Source organism: Antrostomus carolinensis, unplaced genomic scaffold, assembly GCF_000700745.2.
Source record: "Antrostomus carolinensis isolate BGI_N321 unplaced genomic scaffold, ASM70074v2 scaffold3785, whole genome shotgun sequence".
Classification (NCBI taxonomy): Eukaryota; Metazoa; Chordata; class Aves; order Caprimulgiformes; family Caprimulgidae; genus Antrostomus; species Antrostomus carolinensis.
Window position 1 is genome coordinate 16,383 of NW_010314060.1, and position 19,753 is coordinate 36,135.

General features: G+C 37.5%; 1 protein-coding gene across 1 annotated transcript; it reads right to left on the minus strand.

Moving 5' to 3' along the window:
• Nucleotides 1-9,250: 9,250 nt before the first annotated feature.
• PDCD10 (programmed cell death 10) lies at nt 9,251-15,827 on the minus strand. Its single transcript, XM_010167489.1, has 7 exons — nt 15,605-15,827; nt 14,502-14,555; nt 13,044-13,161; nt 12,257-12,383; nt 11,805-11,883; nt 11,436-11,518; nt 9,251-9,731 (listed from the first exon to the last, which is right to left on the minus strand). The coding sequence occupies exons 1-7, from the start codon at nt 15,698-15,700 to the stop codon at nt 9,650-9,652; spliced, it is 639 nt and encodes a 212-aa protein (XP_010165791.1). The 5' UTR covers nt 15,701-15,827; the 3' UTR covers nt 9,251-9,649.
• Nucleotides 15,828-19,753: the final 3,926 nt, after the last annotated feature.

Genomic DNA, 19,753 nt, shown 5'->3' on the forward strand with positions numbered 1-19,753 from the left:
ACCACATCTGGAAACCTGTTCACACTGCCAGAGGCAGCTCTCGGGGATAAACTTCCAGTGTCACACTTTTCATAAGGAAAATTTCAATGCTTATTTTAATACTTAATATGGAATTTCAAACACCGCCTTTCTAGTTTTCGAGTTCCAGTCACAATAGCATTAATTATTTCATCCAACTTTGAGTTCTTTCACTGACATGTATCAGCAGAAAAGCAGCTTTCTACTGCAGAGACTGGAAGACAGAAATTTTTAGGTGTATCATCTCAGAGATGTTGGCTTTCTGAACTCTAATAGCTCAGGTATGAAATGCAAAATTATCTCTTTGATTTCTGTTGCTAATCCAGCTATACAAAAAATCTGAAATACGCAGCAGTTTTTACAACTTCATGGGAAAAAGATCATTTCAGCAAAGCAGTGATGCTCTTGCAATTGATCCTCAACATAACCACTCAAAACATGTAAAATCTGCATATATTAAACTATGCTAATTGACTGTAGTCTACAATTTGTATTCTGTATAGTTAGACTCTACCAACAGTAGAGTAAAAGGCAATTAAAAGAGAAGCAATGTTATCCCAGCAACCAGTAAGTAGACACAGTATGTAGAACCAAAAATAATCTTACCCAGCTTCCACGGCAGTGAGTAGCCACACATTCATGAATTTAGATGGAAACATCTTTAGACATTATTCCAAGGTATAACTAACTTAAAATCATCATCCCTTGACCCCACCCCCCATGCCTCTCAAAAAAACCCCAAAAAACCCAAAACAAAAAACCAAAACCAAACCAAAACCACAGAAAAATAAACCCAAACCAAACCAAAACCCAAAAACCAAAACCCTAAAGATGAACACTCACCACCTTGGATAGTTTTCAGAGGTTAAGAAAACAAATGTAAAAGGCCAAGTTTTTCATTCATGTCTACCACATTGTTCTCCCAATAGGTTTTTTTTTGGAAATACAGCCATGACGAGACATTTTGCCTGCAAGGCACACAAGTAGCAGGAGGTACAGAGGTTTTGAATTAGCTTTTAAAAAGTCAAAAAACCCACAAAGCTGCCAACTCCTAAAATTTAGTCCCAGGTACTACTTGATTCAAGGAGAGAGACTATCTAGAGATGAACAGAAGCAACAGTAGTCTGCAGCTGGACCATTCCCTTGGTAAAATCCATTTACTTCAGACATTGTTGATGATGAACTTTTCTACTCGTTCCTAAAGTTAGGCTGGAAGGACAGTGACTAATAGCTTGGAGAAGAATTGAAATTGGAGCTTGCAGTCTGAACGCACAGAACGAAGCCCAGCGACTGCTGCTATGAAAATAAATGGCTGTGTGGAGGTGTACATCATACAAATGAGGTCCATCCATTTTAAGGAGCCTCAAAAGCTACAGGAGTAGAAGAGACTGGAAACAAATGAAAAGTCTCTGCTGAAACTTATGCCCCTGAGCAAGGGCTGTTGCCTTGCACAGAACAGTTATGGGCAGAGTAGGGACCCAAGTGGACTCTCTAGTCCAGCTGCCCTCAACCCCAGACCCAGAGACCACAGCTCTAAACCCAAGAGCTACACCAAATGACATGTTTGTGACCTGTGGAAATAAAGAATGATTTTGTACCCAAACCAGTAAATAAACAGTCAGGAAGGTTTGCACCTGATTCTTCTGACATGTTAGAATTGCAATACATACTGAATAGCTGCTGGAGAGCTGCTCAGCAGAGAGGGACCTGGGGGTGTTGATGGATAGCTAACTGAACACGAGTCACCAGAGTGCCCAGGTGGCCAAGAAGACCAATGGCATACTAGCCTGGATCAGCACTAGTGTGGGCAGCAGGACCAGGGTTCTCTTACCCCTGTACTGGGCACTGCTGAGGCTCCATCTCGAGTGTTGGGCCCCTCACTCCAAGAAGGAATGGAGGTGCTGGAGCGTGGCCAGAGAAGGGCAACGGAGCTGGGGAAGGGTCTGGAGCACAAGTGTGATGAGTTCTTGGCTGAGGGAACTGGGAGTGTTGAGCCTGGAGAAAAGGAGGCTGAGGGGAGACCTTCTGGCTCTGTCCAAGTCCCTGAAAGGAGGGTGGAGAGAGGTGGGAGTGGGTCCATCCAACCAAGGAACAAGTGACAGGACAAGAGGAAATGGCCTCAAGTTGTGCCCAGGGCAATTGAGATTGGATGTGAGGAAGAATTTCTTTGCTAAAGGGTTCTGAGGCATTGGAAGGGGTTGCCCAGGGCAGTGGTGGAGTCCCCATCCCTGGAGGGATTGAAGAGTCGTGTAGACATAGTGCTGAGGGACATGGGTTAGTCATAGGGGACTTGTCAGTGTTGGATTAATGATTGGACCTAATGATCTTAAAGGGCTTTTCCAATCAAGGTGATTCTGTGTGATGCTGGGATACAGCATGGAAGAGGACATGGTAGCTGCTCACTGACTGTTTCAAGAATTGGGTAAACAAAGCAACTTCAGCTCAGATTGGGGTGAGGGGGGGGGCTGTTGGTTTCCTCCACCAGTAAAAACAGCATGAGAACACCGAGCATGTCCCACTGGGCTCAGCATCCTTGCAGATGAAGCACCGCTACAAGGTCACACATCACACTTGACACCTCAGTAAATGAGAATTGGCCAAATGGCAGGGTTGATCTCTAATTATTCCGGTGCGTCAGCCTCGCTGTTTAATTTGTGTCTAACAGACATGATTACAATAGGGGATTTTTTAGCACCTCAGCTGTATTTTTCTTATGCATTACCCTGCTAATGCGAGCTGCTTCCGTATATTGGCAGAGAATTACAGCAGCATTATTGCATGTTCATGAGAAAAAGCTCCAGATAGAAAGAGGTCAACAGGTTGAACTTCACTTACTTTGGCATCATCAGCAGTTATTGCTTGTATTTCATGATATAAAGGTCTCTTCTCATGCTGAAAGGAAAAAAAAAACAAACACATACTTAGCTTCTGTGTCTTGGTGATGTGGACATTTGTTTTCTCTTTGAAAAGAACATCTCAGAACTCATTCAGGTATTTCTGATAGTAATTATTGACTTGCACAAGGTCTTACGGTTAAACATTTGCTTTGTTTTTGATATTTAAAACTATATAAAAATGCAAGTAAAACTAAGCTCCAATTATAATTCCTATTGGCCCTTAAACGTCATAATTCTTATCAAACAAAAAAAAAGAAAAAGGATTTCTTTTCACCCCTCACCTGCCGCAACGAACACTCCTTGTGATGCTTCAGAGGAACCTGTGTTAAAACTTGAGTTTGACAAAGGTCCCATCAGCAGCACAGCTCCCTAAACACCAGCGCTGGGTTTACTGATCACTGCTTGCCTACAGCTGTAGAGTTGCGTCCATGGGAATTTTACTTCAATACAGCTATGGCAGAGACTCAGCTTACAGCTAGGATTGAGTTTGGCTTCTGAATCTTCACAGGCCATATTTATCATCCTTCCTGTGTTATATCCTAGAATAGAATCATAGACTGGCCTGGGTTGGAAGGGACCTTAAAGATCATCCAGTTCCAACCCCCCTGCCAGCAGCAGGGGCAACTTCCACCAGACCAGGTTGCTCAAAGCCTCCTCCAACCTGGCCTTGAACACTCCCAGGGAGGAGCAGCCACAGCTTCTCTGGGCAACCTGGGACACTGTCTCCCCACCCTCACAGGAAAGAATTTCGTCCTCATATCTCATCTCCATCTCCCCTCTTCCAGTTTAAAGCCATTTCCCCTTGTTTTGTCATTAACTGCCCTTGTAAAAAGTCCCTCCCCAGCTTTCTTGTAGCCCCTTCAGGTACTGGGAGGCCGCTATAAGATCTCCCCGGAGCCTTCTCTTCTCCAGGCTGAACAGCCCCAACTCTCTCAGCCTGTCCTCACAGCAGAGCCGCTCCAGCCCTTGGATCATCCTTGTGGCCTCCTCTGGACTCGTTCTAACTGGTCCATGTCTTTCTTGTGTGGGGGGCTCCAGAACTAGACACAGAACTCAAGGTGGGGCCTTATGAGAGCAGAGTGGAACAATCACCTTCCTGGACCTGCTGCCCACGCTGCTCTTGATGCAGCCCAGGATACAGGTGATTCTTTGACAGGAATTTCTGCTCTCTTATTTCAAACCACTTAGGAAAATTCTGTTTGTCAGTCATTAAGCAGATGCAGAAAACCACACAAAATTATGAATAGCACACGGCTCTGCAAACAGCAGTGAAAAATGGTTACCACATTTTCCTCGATAAGCAAGGCTAAATCCTTCAAATTAACATTTTAATTAGAAAATTCACTTACCCTGAAAGGGTCCTGCGTTTTCTTAACTCAGTTTGCTTTCAAATTCCTCCGCAGTATTTTTCACTGTGGCTCTATCAGAAATTAGATACCCAGCAGCAAAAAGGGAGCTTAAGTGAATTATACTTGTAGCTCATACTTGATTCTCTTTATTCTAAAGTGTCAGGCACTCATGCTTCCAGTTTACCCATCATTTGCCCTTGGAGACTAACACTGCTTTGGGAAAAAAAACCCCAATTGTCCTTTGTGAAAAGTCTGGTAGATATAATTATGCAATAATAAAATGTCAAAGACATGTCTAATTTAGATATAGTGTTTGAAACTTTTTAGCTTAGTGAAATTTTACAAAGTATTTTCTAAAATCATTACATCCATCAGGTACAATGACCCCTTTGATTTTGATACCAAATTTAAATTCACGGACATTTATACAGCATATCTGAGTGTGCATGAGATCAGCAATTGGAAAAAAAAGAAAAAGAATCTATTTTGTTGACTTTGTCACCAACAATGGAATTCCAGCACTGGGAAACATATTTCCTTCTTGAATATAGTTAGGAAAGAGAAAGCTTTTATCTGTAGGGTGAGAAGCATTTAACATTCATGATGCTCAAGCTTTTGCTTCCCTTCCTCTGAGTGCTGACAAGTGTCACAGTCCCTGACAATCCCTAGAAAAACAACTGAACTTCCCTCCACAGCCACCTTTGGAGGCTCAAAAGGAAGTATCTATGAACCTTTAACAGCAAGAAACTAATTCCAAAGGAATAGCAAAAGCAAAGAAACTTTTAATTAGAGTTTTCTGACCAAACTAATCTTTACCCAACAACACACATTTTCTGGAATGACTCCTAAATTGCAAGTTCTCACTGCATGTGCTGCCAGGTCAAGTCTTACTGATCTTCACTCAGGTTGACCTGTGAGACAAAGCACTGCAAGGTGGCAGAAAAGGAGGAGAGATTAAATCCTTCATCCTATAATTGTATAACCTGATAGCATTCAGGTATCACTGTCAAGGTCCAAACTTTCTACGGTGAGTGCAATGCAGGCACCAACAACTCTTTGCACCTCACACGTTGCTGAGCTGCACTCCTCAATCCTTACAACGGGTATTAAAAAGTGATGTGCTTGCACAGATCTTGCAAAAATACTTGTGAAGAAAACATGCAATGTATGCTAAATTAGAGAAGAGAATCACACATGATCACCTAAGACTCAATCCTGGTGTATGTGCCTAGTGAAGAGCTTTGCTCCCCCATGCTACATGAGTCCTTGCATGCAGGAGAGGGGGACAGAGAAGCTAAGAAGGGACATCACCTCCACAGAAATCTCTGTATGAGCCAAACTCTCCTCCTCTGCCTTGGAGGCATCATCACCAATAAATTTTGTTGCAAAATTCAAGCTTGTGTTATAAGCATAAGGGAAAAAAAAAAATCGCTACTTCAGTCTCAAAGGAGCAAATTTAGCATTACTCATCTCTGCTTTTTTTAGAGAGGACCAAAAACTTGTGTATCTTCAAAAAGCAAAGCCCAAGATGGTAGAGAGTTCATCCAAGACTAAGTGAAGAAAAGGGAAAAAGAACAATTGGTTGTGGACAAGGTTAGTGAATTCTTCATCATAAATTAAATTTATACAGCGTATTAAACTTCAATATTTGAAGGTGATTTTTTTTTTTCTTTCAGACTGTTTTAAAATGACATCTAACAAGAGGAATGAAGACAAAGAAGCTGGCTTTAAAATAGAACTTGACAGATTTATGACCACTATTATATGGTACTTTTTTGCTTCTGCAACAGGAAGCCAAACTTAAGGACTGAAAATACGCTCCTGTGTCATATTTTCTAGCATCAAGTTTGCTGTGAGGAAGATGTTCTGTTCCCAAAGCACATTTCCTACTAATCTCCTTTGAAAGCAACATCTGCCCAGGAGACTACGAGGAAAACCAAAACAGTGGAGTGAGAAATTACAATGCAAACAAACATACTGAATAGTTACACAAAGCTAGAAGAGTTCCCACAGCTCAGCAGTATAAACTGCCTGCAATAACTTTTCCAGAGGGCACTGGTTAGTCCTGCGGGAAGATGAGCCAGACTGAGCATAGCAAAGCAATATTCATCACCGCTGTGCCAAGTGTGGTTGTTAATATCTCACACAAGTTACATTTATTTTATCTTTATTTATTTTTAACTTCTTTTCATCCCCCACCCAATTCAGAGAAGCATACGCAGTCTCTTTATAAAGAGATCAGATAATACTCGCAGAATAAACAAGGCATGTCTTCCCTTGACATACAGAGAAAGATCCAAAAAAGAACATGAAGAAGGAACACTTCAGTGGTAATCTAGACAAAATTCAAAGATAATGTGTAATCAAGACTGATACTATCTCATCTTACTGTCTGGATAAATAGAAGTTCTGACACCAGAACACCATGAAATTTCATACTTAACACTATGTCAACTCAAGATAAAGTTTATATTGAGCTGGGCACCTGGCACATCTTATAGACTTTTAAACAAAACTTTTTAGCAGTATTAAAACAAGAAGCTTCTAACCAGAAATAAATCAAGCTAAGCTTTTCTTCATTTCTTTATAGGCTGAAAAAGATCAAGACAAGTGATTAAGACATTTCTTTACTTCATTAACAAATATACAAAGCTTTATTTTGTTTAGTAGATTGGTTTTCTCTATGTTAACATTACCAGTTAGAACCCAGATTCACAGCAGGAAATTTCTACTAGCATTTTGCAACACTAACTGCTGTATTAGAAATCCTTAAGAGAAACTTATCGCAGGTAATTTGAATAATAAAGTGCAAAACCACCATAAAATTTGACAGACACATGCCCCAGCTTATCCTCAGTGGAAAATAAAGTTTGTAAGACCACTAGATATGGATTCACTGCACACAACAGAAGAATGTGACCTGAACACATCAGTTTTCAAGTTTTCCCATTACCAGACATTGATTACAATGAATAATTTCCCATTAATTTTAAGGGTAACAAAAGAATCACAGTAAGTTTACAAATAAAACGAGACCTATTGGCCAGACTACCTGAAGCTTAGCCCTATACTTGGTACCTTTTACCCAATAAAGGTTGTAGGAAGAACTGATGAAGAGGAACAGTTCATTTCTTGATAGTCTCTTTGATTTTAACTTCAAGGAATCAACTGCCAGGACATAACACAGCATCTTGTTTGGAACCCAAGTCATAAATTAATATTTTTAATATATCTTTTTTTTTTTTACTATACTTGCAGACATAAACATGGTATCATTCAACTAATGATTGCCAACACCAGCTACTGTCCCTCTCAATCCAAGAAGACAGGAAAATATCAGAATTTTATTGGAATTAAGTCCAATTCACAAAGTATAACCTAAGCTTTCATGTCTCTCCTTACAGTACCAAATATTCCTTTCAAGACAAATGAAGTATCAGAAACTCTGGTGCCTTTTCCTTTCTTCTACCTGACTAATTAGTTTTCATTAAGCCCTTTGATGCTATGACTGAAGTTAAAAATCAGCAGCAAGGAAGACCGTGCAACCTTTTTACTTACAGAATTCAAAGATGCAAATTAAATATTACTCTAATTCAGTCAGACTGCCTCCTTAGTAGCTGCTAACATTGCTTCTCTTCTACCACTTTCCAAGAAGTGACAATTTAGCATGCCAAGCTTTAATAAATAACCAAAAAGTTAACTACAAATTGTATATGCATCCCTTCATCATGTTCCTAAACTCAATTTGCTTGTAAACACAACACCACTGTAAAAGAGAAACCAGCTTTAAGGACCACGTCCTGTTTATAACCAAGAAATTCACAACATACATTCCCAAACACTCATTTGTACATAATATTCTCCTTCACATTGTTATATTTCACTGCAGTCAGTGCTTTCATCAAGGAAACATTTCAATGCACAGTTATACAGCAGAACATCCAGTGCTATTTTTGGGGGCTGCAGATATTATTTTCCCCTTTTAGGTTATTTAAGCAGGTAACCAAATTCTAAGACCCAGCTGTTGTACTCTGGATAAGGCACTTGCCCCAAAGGAGCAATACAGCACCAGGCCAGCGTGCAAGAAAAGTCTGGCTGCACCTTTTCTTCCTCATTTATACCTAAAACAAGGAATAGTTCTGTAGCAATTGTGCTCTTTCAGTCTGAAGTGATCCTCCTGCAACAGCTTGTGCAGCTTTATAAACTGCTTCACATTCTTCCCTCAACTTACTAGTTATGGCCATGTAAATATTTTGAAGAGTTTAATAAATTTATTCTGTAACAATTCTATTTCAAAATAAACTCAAGGTGCACTTCAAAGGGACATGCGAGATAATTCATTAGAACTGATCAAATATTACCATGAAAATCACACTGATAAAGCTTCAATCTGTCCATCAGCAGTTCTTAACCATCTACACAGACAAGATTTGTCAATCAACATGTCAAATTATTCCAATCCCTGAAAAAAAAAAGTTGCCTTATTGGCATGCATAGTATAGACATCACTAGTGCTACCTGGAAGAATTCTGTCTTCTCTCCTCCTCCCTCCCAAAAGATAAAACCCAGTTATCTTAATATTTTAAATTCACCCTTTGCTGCATAGTCAGCTGCATATCTTGAAAGTAATCCTCTGCTCAAAACCTTGTAGTAGTCTAGGAGTAAAAACCTGTTAAATCATCACTAACAGAAGATTAAGAAAGAACTGGGATTTAGTTTCTATCAAAACCAAAAGCACATCTCACTTCTGGGCTTCTTTATTATTTTGTCAAAGACATTTTAATAGAATTATTCTGGTAGTCTGGTCTAGTATTAGATCACAGCCAAAAATCTCAGTCTTAAGGAAAAACCCTCATTTGATACCAATTTGAACTGCCAGTAGCTTTAAGCACCTATATAATTTTAATTTTTCGATTTAATGAATGTTCTGCAGTTCTAGAAAGATGAGTTAAGCATCGTTGTTCACATACAAAAAGACAGTCTAACAGATGTAAACTATTTATTGAATATTTGCCACCAATATTGTTAAATACATAATCTTGCAGTTTTCCATTTTCAAGTTAAAATGTCAGAAACAGAACACCAAATATTTACAATTCTTATAAGGAATGTTACATAATGACACATTAAGGCGTAAATTCTTTTGGCTTATAATTCTGAAAAGAATGATAATAGCAAAAAGTGATGCAAAATCTTCATTGTGAGATTATGATTAAGCTACAATGTTTTACAAAAATATGGTGTAAGATGGCAATAATCCCATTCAAAATCCTGCATTAGGCCCCTCTTGAGGGGCTGATAATTTATACAGTCAAAACTTTAAAATTTACATATAAAGGTACCCTATCCACCATTGAAAAGTACAACTCTCAACATATACAGTTTTCAGGCCACAGTTTTGAAGGTCTGGAGTATCAAGTTGGTTTGATGAATTAGTCGGTTGGCACTTATGAACACATTTATTGCCCTGTTAAAAGAGAAAGATATTGCTTCAGGTATTTTTAGAAACATGTCATTCAATAAATGCAGCATTAAGTTTGGGCCATGAAGTACATTGGCATCTAGGCTCTGCAGAATCAGAAGCATATTGATGTTTTACCATTTTGTGATCTACCTGAAGCTTACTGCTGGCAAACAGATTGACTTATTTACATAGCTAATCCTAGAAAGACTATGTTTATTGGCAGGAATTTAAAGACTTTGGCTCTCAATCATCATCAACATATCAATCACTTAGATCTGGGGTTTTAGCTAACTCAGAGAAAGAGTGGAGCAGATGATAATGAAATGCCTGTTCTTTTCAGAGCTGAACATTTCATCCCCTAGAATGAAATGTCAGAATTTCCAACTCTTTCTTCAAGAAATACTACACATGCACATATAAGGAAGCACCATAGTATTTTAGTTACCTTTTTGTTAAAAAAAAAAAAAAAAAAAAAGGTGTGGAGTCACTGAGTTTTTCAGCTCAGTAATGAAACCTGGTAGCAGGACTTTTGTTTAGTCCTCTTACTTTCTGGTGGGAACAGCATATCTTACTCAACATGCATTTCAGGTTTAAATTACTTCTGATTCCACACAGATATGAAATATAAGCCTTACTGGGATTTCTTGTGATACTATCTAATGTGATAGTATCTTGTGATAATATCCAATCCACTTAAAGCTTCTGCCCAGAACACACAGCACAGCATTCACTTCACACAGGGCTGAGCAAAGCTGCTCTGTCAGTAACATTGGGGTACATGCACAACACATCCAACCCTATCCCCATTTTTTCAGTCAAATAACTTTCTAACCAACTGAGACTGTTCAGACCTAGTTCATGTAAAAACTTATCTGCACATCTGTTCAGTAATCATAAAGCTACCAAGGTCTACATTTCTCATTTTGGTATCAATCAAATTTAGCCCTCATTTTAATAAGAGGAGGAAATAAAAAAATGCTTTGAGAGGAGCAAGGTGGTATCCACAGCTGGTCTCAAGATCTCTTAGTGTTTAGTCAACAAGACCAGACATGAGATGTAGTTCTCATCTTTAAAACAGGAGCACATAAAACACACTGTCAAAATCTGAGGGGGATACAGTCATCATCCAAAACAGTCACTACAGCAAAATACATGAGCATAGTGACTTCAAAAGCCAAGGTGAAGACCTGAAAAAAGCCTCAGTGTGAAGGCTAAAACGTTCAAATATAAAAAGATTAATCAGCTGAGTACTTCCAAATACTGCAAAGCACTATAAAGAGCTATAAAGAAAGGATAATAAAAAAGTAAATAAAAAAATACTGCACAGATGTTTAGTGTTTGCAAATGATATTTCAGATGGGTAGATTACTTTTTTCAATAAAACACACATCATTTTTTTGTCCTTGTATATATCCTAAAAAAAAACACATAAGGCCATGAAGTTTAACTTCATGTATTCAAATTCAAAGCTAATACTGCACATGGGTGTTGTATAGTGGTGCATTTAACAGACTTCCCTTTCCCCAAAGGGATGACAAAAGGAATAAAAGGATTCTAAAGCAGTTGTGATGGTCTGAGGACACAGGTGAGGAAAAAATTAGGCAAGCTGTGAAGAAGGTAGTTTATGGCCAAAAGCTTATCCTATTTTCCCCTGTTAGTCAACAAGACCTTTCATTACATAAAAGGTTAGTACAAAAACATACTTACTTTCCATCTTTAAAATAGGTTTTCAGAGTATCACTGAAACTTTTGGAGTATTTTACAAACTCTTTCTTTTGATGTTCAAGTGCCTAAGAAAACAAAAACCAGGAGCAGAGTCTTAGTTCACATATTGTTGGGTACAGTGAGAATTGCAAGGTTAAACTGAAAATAAAATTGGCTAGTATTACATCAAGTATAGAAATATATATATTTTAAGACATGCAGAGAAGTTGTCAAGATCTACCACACAACAACCCTGTTATTAAAAGTATTTTCATTCACCAGTTAAGCTCTCCTATTCATCCTTTGATCAGAAGGATATGCTTCCTCTTATACTATTAAAAATATTGTATAAAATGAGTTAATTGCACATACCCGTCGATTCTGGTATTGGTATTTCTTGAAGACATTATTTACTGTGTCAAGAAGTTCCTTTATTGCACTCGCGATGTCCCTGTTTGGCAACAAAAAACAGAGTTGTAATATCCTTAATCTATCCTATTTAAGTGTTGGAATTTAATCCCCTTCTAGTAGTCAAATCCTTCTTAAAAACAGTCTCTACAGAGTAGGTGTCAAGAGAGGATGTAGCAAAAGGAAATGCAAAGAGTGGAATGGGGATTCAAACTAGGAATTAGCAAGTTAAGTTTGGTCTAGTAATATGTGGCTCTCGTTAAAAATCCTCAACCCTGCTCATTTGTAAGGAAGGATCAGGCTCCTTTCCAAGGGGGAACAGTGTTAATAGCATCTCCTACAGCATTTAAACATTCAGATTTAAATAAAAAGTGTGACCCCTCAATCTGCAGAAAGATAGGTAATACAGTACTTACTTGATTGTCTGAAGAAACCTCACTCTGTCGTTGATCTCATCAGGAATCTTACTAAGAATCTGTTTAAGTGCTCGTGCCTTTTCATTAAGATCCTGGAATTCTGGTTCTGGTCTTTCAATCATATACTCTAACAAGAAGATATTCAAAAAGACCATTAGTTTTTCCTCGAGTCTCTAGTGACAGCTAGAAAGAAATGCTACTTCACAAAATGCAGCGGTATTGCCATGTTACATTTGAACGTGAACAGCATAAAAATAACCATGAGCAGAAAACTGCAGTCAGAGTCAGAAACTCTGCATCAATAGAAACAGTGCAGCAATAATCTTTATTATTTCAAGTTGGAATAAGGGCCTTTAAGTGAGACACCACTGAAGACACTACACTAACCAAATACAATATTGAAATAACTTAAATCCTTCTCTGTGCTCCCCTTCTCTGACAGTGTAACTACTACTTTTAATTTGAAGCAGAAAAAAATAAGGTATTATACTCCATATGTTTTTTTTTTCTAGTTATTAGCACAGCAAAAGGTGAACCATGCACCCACATAAACATAGTTAAATATATATATATTTTTTTTTCCTTTCTCTTCCTAGTCAGGTATGTTTTTTAGGGAGATTTAACTTCTCCAAAAGATGTATTCAGAAAATACAAATATTCTTCTGCCATGCTGGGAAAAAAAAAATTAAAAACCAATTAACCTCTTCTGAAAACAGGCATATAGAAATGCATGTTCTTAGTTAACAGTGTAATTAGAAACACACGTACTCGATATAAGAGATATTACCTTCTACATCATCAGCTGCCATACGCAGAAGAGACTCTGTGAAGTTCACATCCACGCTTTTTTTCTCCAGAATTTTCATAATGATGTCCTGTGTAAGACCTGGATTTTCTTTTTCAGCCTGTATGGCAAAGAAAATTTTTATTCTTAAATAATGCAAGAGCTGAATATTGCAAGTACAGTCAGATTTTCATGTAACTTGTTTCATAGACTGCAGGAGTCCACTAGAAACTTTAAAAGTCTAATGGCTTTAGACTAACAGATTACACTGAAAACCATTCTTCCACTCCAACATCCATTTTTCTTGGATTACATCAATGTTTTTGTATAAATAGCTTTTCCAATAAGGCTTTTCACTCATTTCAATTTGATTAAGAAAGTTTTTCATTAAATCCTATATTCTATTTTCATAAACACTAAGCTTTGAGGCAAAGATATTGTATCAATCAGGATCTAACTCACTCAAACACAGGTGTTACTCCCCCATCTTCCACATGACATTTTATAAATGTTCCTCTTATGAATCACATTATACACTCAATCATTACCTTGGAATTACTTTTTCAGGAAAAAAATAATATTTTGATTGATGGCATATGCAAGCAAAGCTAAGCTAGATAAACACTGGAGGTATTCACACCACCTGTGCTACTGCCAAAAGTTATGCTATGTTGAATAAGGGTGTGGGTTTTTTTTAAGCTAGCACTACCATTTCCACCAATATCTCAGTTTTTACATTATTTGCATTCAGCTTAGCTCCTTGCTGCCAGTCATAAAATCATTTAACTTGTATGAGCTCTAGTTGAGACTTTAGACTGCTTAAGTACACTTAGATTAAGTGTAGAAACAGGGAAGTATTACTTAGTTGCATAGCTCACGTCATGTCTACAATTATTTTCATTTGAAGCATTTCAAAAGAACACTATTTCAGTAAAGCAGTATAAAGGATTAACTCTATTTTCATTATTTAGGAATATAATAGAAAAGGTAGGAGAATCTTTTTTCCATTTACTGCTGGATGCAAATACAAGCACTGAACTTACTCTCATCCACCAAAAATTCCCATCACCATTCAGTTGTAACATTTTCAAATGCTCTGCTACATTTCTGGTTCTCCTGAGCACCTTTTTTACATAGTCTTGTCATATTTAGATTAAGTTTCTTATCTTCACTGACTGATTCATCGTTTAAACTTTTGTATTACATGGACAAGACAAGATTCTGTTTGTTTAAAATTGCTCAGTATGTTTGTATCATTCAGATTTCTGCTCATAACATTTGCAGATGTTTTAAACTTAAAGTCCATGCAATCATCCCCTTTCTTTCTATTTTTAGACTACTGGATGAAGGATGCAGTCTTCAAGCACGAAGGCACAAGGAAACAAGACAACTGACTTTTTAGCTTCATCATATATGGTTTACTTTTTAAACAATCATTCTTCAATACCAGTTATTTCTCACCTTAATAAAAGCTGCTCTCAGTGTCTGAGCTGCAGATAGATTTACTCTTTCTAGCTGCAATAAAAGTTTAGAATTATTAGCAATTCTAATGTTATCAGAACAAAATAAGTCAAGTACTCATGCCTTGCCTTTTATAGCATAATGAAAAAGGGAACTGACATAAGCATTCAAATTACTGGTCTCATTTCAGGGAGAGATACTATAAATTTGGATCCCAAAGGAAAAGACTTGCCCCAAAATAAAAACATTAAAATCAAACATGTCACTGGACATATTTTGCATTTATCCAGCTTACAGCACAAGTCTGACAGAAGCTTTTGCAAACACCTCAACCATCTCTGATACCCACAGAAAAACAAATATCCTATTAAATTACAGCCATTAGCAGTAAAATTAAAATGTATCAAACTGGTAACAGGTACATGTTCAACTGTACATTACTTCCTGCCATAGAAGGCCTGACCTAGCAGTTTTGTGAAAATCACAGAATGGTTTGGATTGGAAGGGACCTTAAAGCTCATCCAGTTCCAACCCCCCTGCCATCAGCAGGGACACCTTCCACTAGACCAGGTTGCTCAGAGCCTCATCCAACCTGGCCTTCAACACTTCCAGGGAGGAGCAGCCACAGCTTCTCTGGGCAACCTGTTCCAGTGTCTGACCACCCTCACAGGAAAGAATTTCTTCCTAATCTCTAATCTAAACCTCCCCTCTTTCAGCTTAAACCCATTTCCCCTTGTTTTATCATTAACTGCCCTTATGAAAAGTCCTTCCCCAGCTTTCTTGTAGCCCCTTCAGGTACTGGAAGGCAGATATAAGATCTCCCCAGAGCCTTCTCTTCTCCAGGCTGAACAGCCCCAACTCTTTCAGCCTGTCAACTCTTTCATCCTTTGTAAAAAGGTAAGAAAAAAGATGAGGGCCAAGACAACTAGCAATCTTTGATGAGAATGAAATTTTACTCATGGAAAGAAGGGTAAAACAGTGCACAGGAAGAAGATTGTATTAGACACAAAGCTTTCCCAATCAAGATGGGCAACCTGTTACTGTGATCATCTTTCCCCAAATGTAAAGGGGATTATTGTGTTCTAAAGCAAAATGCAGCTTACCTCATTAAAAACAGGGTACATAACAGCATAGAGAGGCATGGAAACCATAGAAGTGGTCTCTGCTTCATTCTTCATCTCTTCCATTGTCATCCTCATTCAAAGAGCCACTTCTCAAGGAAAACACTATAGAAGCAAAAAACTCCTCATTCACTGAAACGTTTCTTCTTTCTCCTCGTCGTGCAAGAATACTTGAAGAACTTGAAAAATGTGCTGTCCTTCAGTTGGGCAATAAAAAAAGAATAAACAAAATTATGAGTGCTAATGACTGACAGGTTCTAAAAATGAAAAGGAATAGAACAACATTAGTTTGTTACTGCCTAGAAACTTAGGAATTACTTATGACATGAGTTGAGTATATATGGAATGACTACTTATGCAACTTCAAAACCCTACCTGAAATCTATTCAGTGAACAGGTATTTTTAAAAGAATAAGGTACCAGCAAAGACATTTTACTTCAAGTTCTTATGGAATTAATTTTCCTGAAAGAACTGGTTTTATATGTATTGCAAAAATCTTGCCACTGCTATGCAGCAGCATAAGATTCCTGGTAACTCACATATATAAAAACCCTGAAAAGCATTACATGCTGCAAACCCAAAAGCCATACAGATGCATAATGACAATTAACATTAAGACTACCTATAAATACTCCATATTTCTGCATACGCATCAAGCTTTGATTCTGCTGGAGATCAGTGACTCCTTTATACCCATTTGATTCCAAATATTATATCTTTGTTTTTATATAAGCAAAAGTCTTAAGTCATGTTTCCATTCAGGGTGTGTCAACAGCTAAGTTAACTCAATGGAAAATTATTGTTCCAGTAACTGAATTTAGGTTTTAGAAGTTCTCCACCCAGTCCAGCTCATCATACCCAACACAGAGTGATCATTGCTCAGACCCTGAAATTAGGTGGAAAAGAAAAAACGTCACCCTACAGTTCGTAAGATCTCTTTGTTACAGTCTGCTACATTTTCAGCTCATAAGATTCAAAATATTTTAGAAAACATAATTGCCTTTAAAGACCTAAAGTCCAAAGTAAGAAGGAAGATACACAGAAAGAGACTAACAGTTTTAATTTCTAGGTTTGCTTGGAGTATTTAAAGCACTAAAGGAGTTTCCCCCCCCCCCAACTAGCTTCAGACATCAGGCATTTGAATATTCATGTACAGATTTTATTGACATTTCAGTAAGAAGTCAAAAAAGTGACATTTTTAAGAAACAGCAGAAGCTACCACAGTAATCAATGTAACTTCCCAATAGTTTGAACAGGTTAAAAAATGCCAATATATTTCTCCAGCTATATCCTTCCTTATGTTCTGCACTGCCTAAAAATCTTGAGGCTGTTTAAATAGAAGAATACATAATTTTTTTTGCCCAGAGCAGGTATGTAGTAGTTTAGCTATAATTATACAAGTGAAATTTGTTATTGCTTACAGTAAGCAGAGAGAGGAACCTGGATGACTACAGATATCATGCATGTCTCATCTCAGCATGTGATTAGGCATATGAATATACCCAAAAATGAGAAAACAAGCAAAGAACTGGTCACACCACAGAAACAGCCATCAGTTAAAACATGATTTGAAGAAAAATTAAACATGAATATAGCAACAGTTCTTTATACTAGTTGTCTGTCAAAGACTACTTATTGCAAAATCCCATCTTTGTTTCTCTTACTGTTCCAACTCTTCAGCATGACAGACATGAGCAGATTCCTATAGCCACAGGACAGGACTACTGAGACTTTCAAAAGGGATCTGTATAAATGAGGTATGTCCACATGGATGGAACTGCAAACATCAGGACCCACATTTTTATCACCTACCCATAGATATTTTACAGCTGTCAAGAACATGGAAGAATACCAGTGAATAGTCAGAATTCCTCAAAAAGTTGACTATCTTTAAAGAACTTGTTTCAGAGTTCCATAAATTCATGCAAGGTCTGCTCACATGGAGGGAGGGAACTTGTCTGGACAAGTTTTCACTCATAACTGCAAGTACAAGCTGCTCCATTTATTATACATGCACATTCCCTGAGCTACAGACTCTGGCACAGAAAGGGTAGAATGGAGAGTTGCTTTGGTTTACTGTTTAATTCTGTGTTTTTGGAAGTTCAGTAAAAATATATACTCATGCAAGATACTACACTAACAAGCATCACTGAAGACAGGATTCATATTAACTTACTCCAAGTTTTTCTAGAGTACTGTATTCTCAAAAGATTAAGTTTTTAAAACAGTTAAATCAGGTCATTGAACAGTGTTCTAGTCTACCCAAAAGATTTCTGATCATAGAAGGGTAAAAAAGGACAAAATCATCATTAGATAGAACTACTTTGTTTCTATGGGTTAGCAATATCCACAAAGAAAAGGAAGTACTAACTGAAATGATGGATTTTTATGATGATGAAAACCTATTACACTGTGGAGTACCATGAAGAACTCATTTTCTCCTGAAGAGCCATAAGCTGTTGTTACTAATCCACAGTACAATTAAACTCTCCATATAAAAACAATTATACACCATCCACTGCCTCTTTACCAGACACTGACACTCTTCAAACAAGACACAAACTGTTGGATTTATTAACACAAAAGACAAGTGGTGCAACTGAAGACAAGAGGTAGATTTAAATGCACAAGCACACAAGAAATAACATGAGAACATCCAATTGCTGCCAACATACAACAAGACATATATTCAATATATCACACTGGTTGTTCATTGTTCTAGAAGTCTTCCCATTTTCCAGATGATATTTGTGTGACAGCATGACACTACCTAGTGTACCTGATTGCCACACTATTTGTCTTTGCAGATAGGGATCAAATTCTTCACATCTGTCAGTTATAACTTAGTCTTTGAATAGCAGGGATAAAAATCTTCACAAAACCCCCCACATTTATTTGTATTACAGAAAGACAGTTTGTCACAGCTGCACTAAGCCACACACAAATATCTCTGAAGAAAGTCTCAATCCTAATTATGGACCAAATCCTCACAAAACTCAAGTTTCTGTTTTATTATTTAGATAACTTATTAGAAAGTCCACTAACCTTCAAAATGGTCTGACTAAAACCAAAGTTCAATGCACATTATCATGCAGCAGCCAGGAGCTGTCGGTATGCGATCAAAAGCAGGATATGCATAGCTGCCAAGCTTTACAGCAACACTGACTTCTAAAAGCTTAACTTCAGTTACCACAATCTCAAGTGTCTTTTATTTGAGAGGAGTTTACCCTAGTTTCACCTGTCAATTGATTTTTTTACTTTCTCAAAATAAAAAGAAATAAGATTCCATGAGAAGGTGATTTATGAGAACAGCACAATGTAGATGCATGGTTCAGGAAATCCTAACAAATTGCTGTGAGATGCAAAAAAGGTGTTACTCAGCTGGCAAAGGTGTTAATTTGTCTGAGGAGGAGACAAGGAGAAGATAGTAGGATACTGCTAAATATTAATCTTCATGCATACCCGATTTTTTTGGTTGCAGTGATCCCACAAATTCAAATCTCTGTATGTGCAATTAGAATCATGCTTCATGCTACATCAGGTGCAATCAACCATCAGAGAGAATGTACAGAATGATATAAGGAAATTAAAGATATTCTAAATTTGAAGATTATGTTAAGATGACAGTTAATACAATCCTGCCTGCTCAGTCTGAAACCATCAAACACATCAAGCTGTATTCCAAGAGATGTACCAACATGGAGTATATACTTTCACTGTCAGTATAAATCTTACATTACAACTTTTAAGTTCCAGCACTAAAATATAATCACAGCTACTCAGCAAATAGTGAGAGAACTGGCACATTCTAGATGAGAAACAAATTTGAAAGGATTCTTTGATAGACCTATTCCCCCATATCAACCCAATGACATTTTAAATCCTTCAACTGAAATTTATCAAGAGAAAAACTACATTAAGATAAACTTCCTGTAAGCCAAAAAAGGGTAAAAATAGCAAAACCCAGCACACTTCCCAAAATGTACAACTACTGTTATCAGTATCTAAGGTGATAATTTGCTTTCTCTAATCCATGTCATTTACTGACAGACTTTTGGTCACACACTAAAATCAAGCAGCAGAACTGCAGAGCTACTTAATAAGAATATAACCACCTAAGAGTGCAGTAA

What these genes read in the sequence shown, in the direction of transcription:
- PDCD10 (XM_010167489.1), bottom strand. Translation starts at nt 15,700, where the DNA reads ATGAGGATGACAATGGAAGAGATGAAGAATGAAGCAGAGACCACTTCT. An exon ending in TGAGAGCAGCTTTTATTAAG is followed by an intron (nt 13,162 to 14,501) that starts GTGAGAAATAAC and finishes TTTGCCATACAG; the next exon opens with GCTGAAAAAGAAAATCCAGG. An exon ending in ACCAATACCAGAATCGACGG is followed by an intron (nt 11,519 to 11,804) that starts GTATGTGCAATT and finishes TTGTTTTCTTAG; the next exon opens with GCACTTGAACATCAAAAGAA.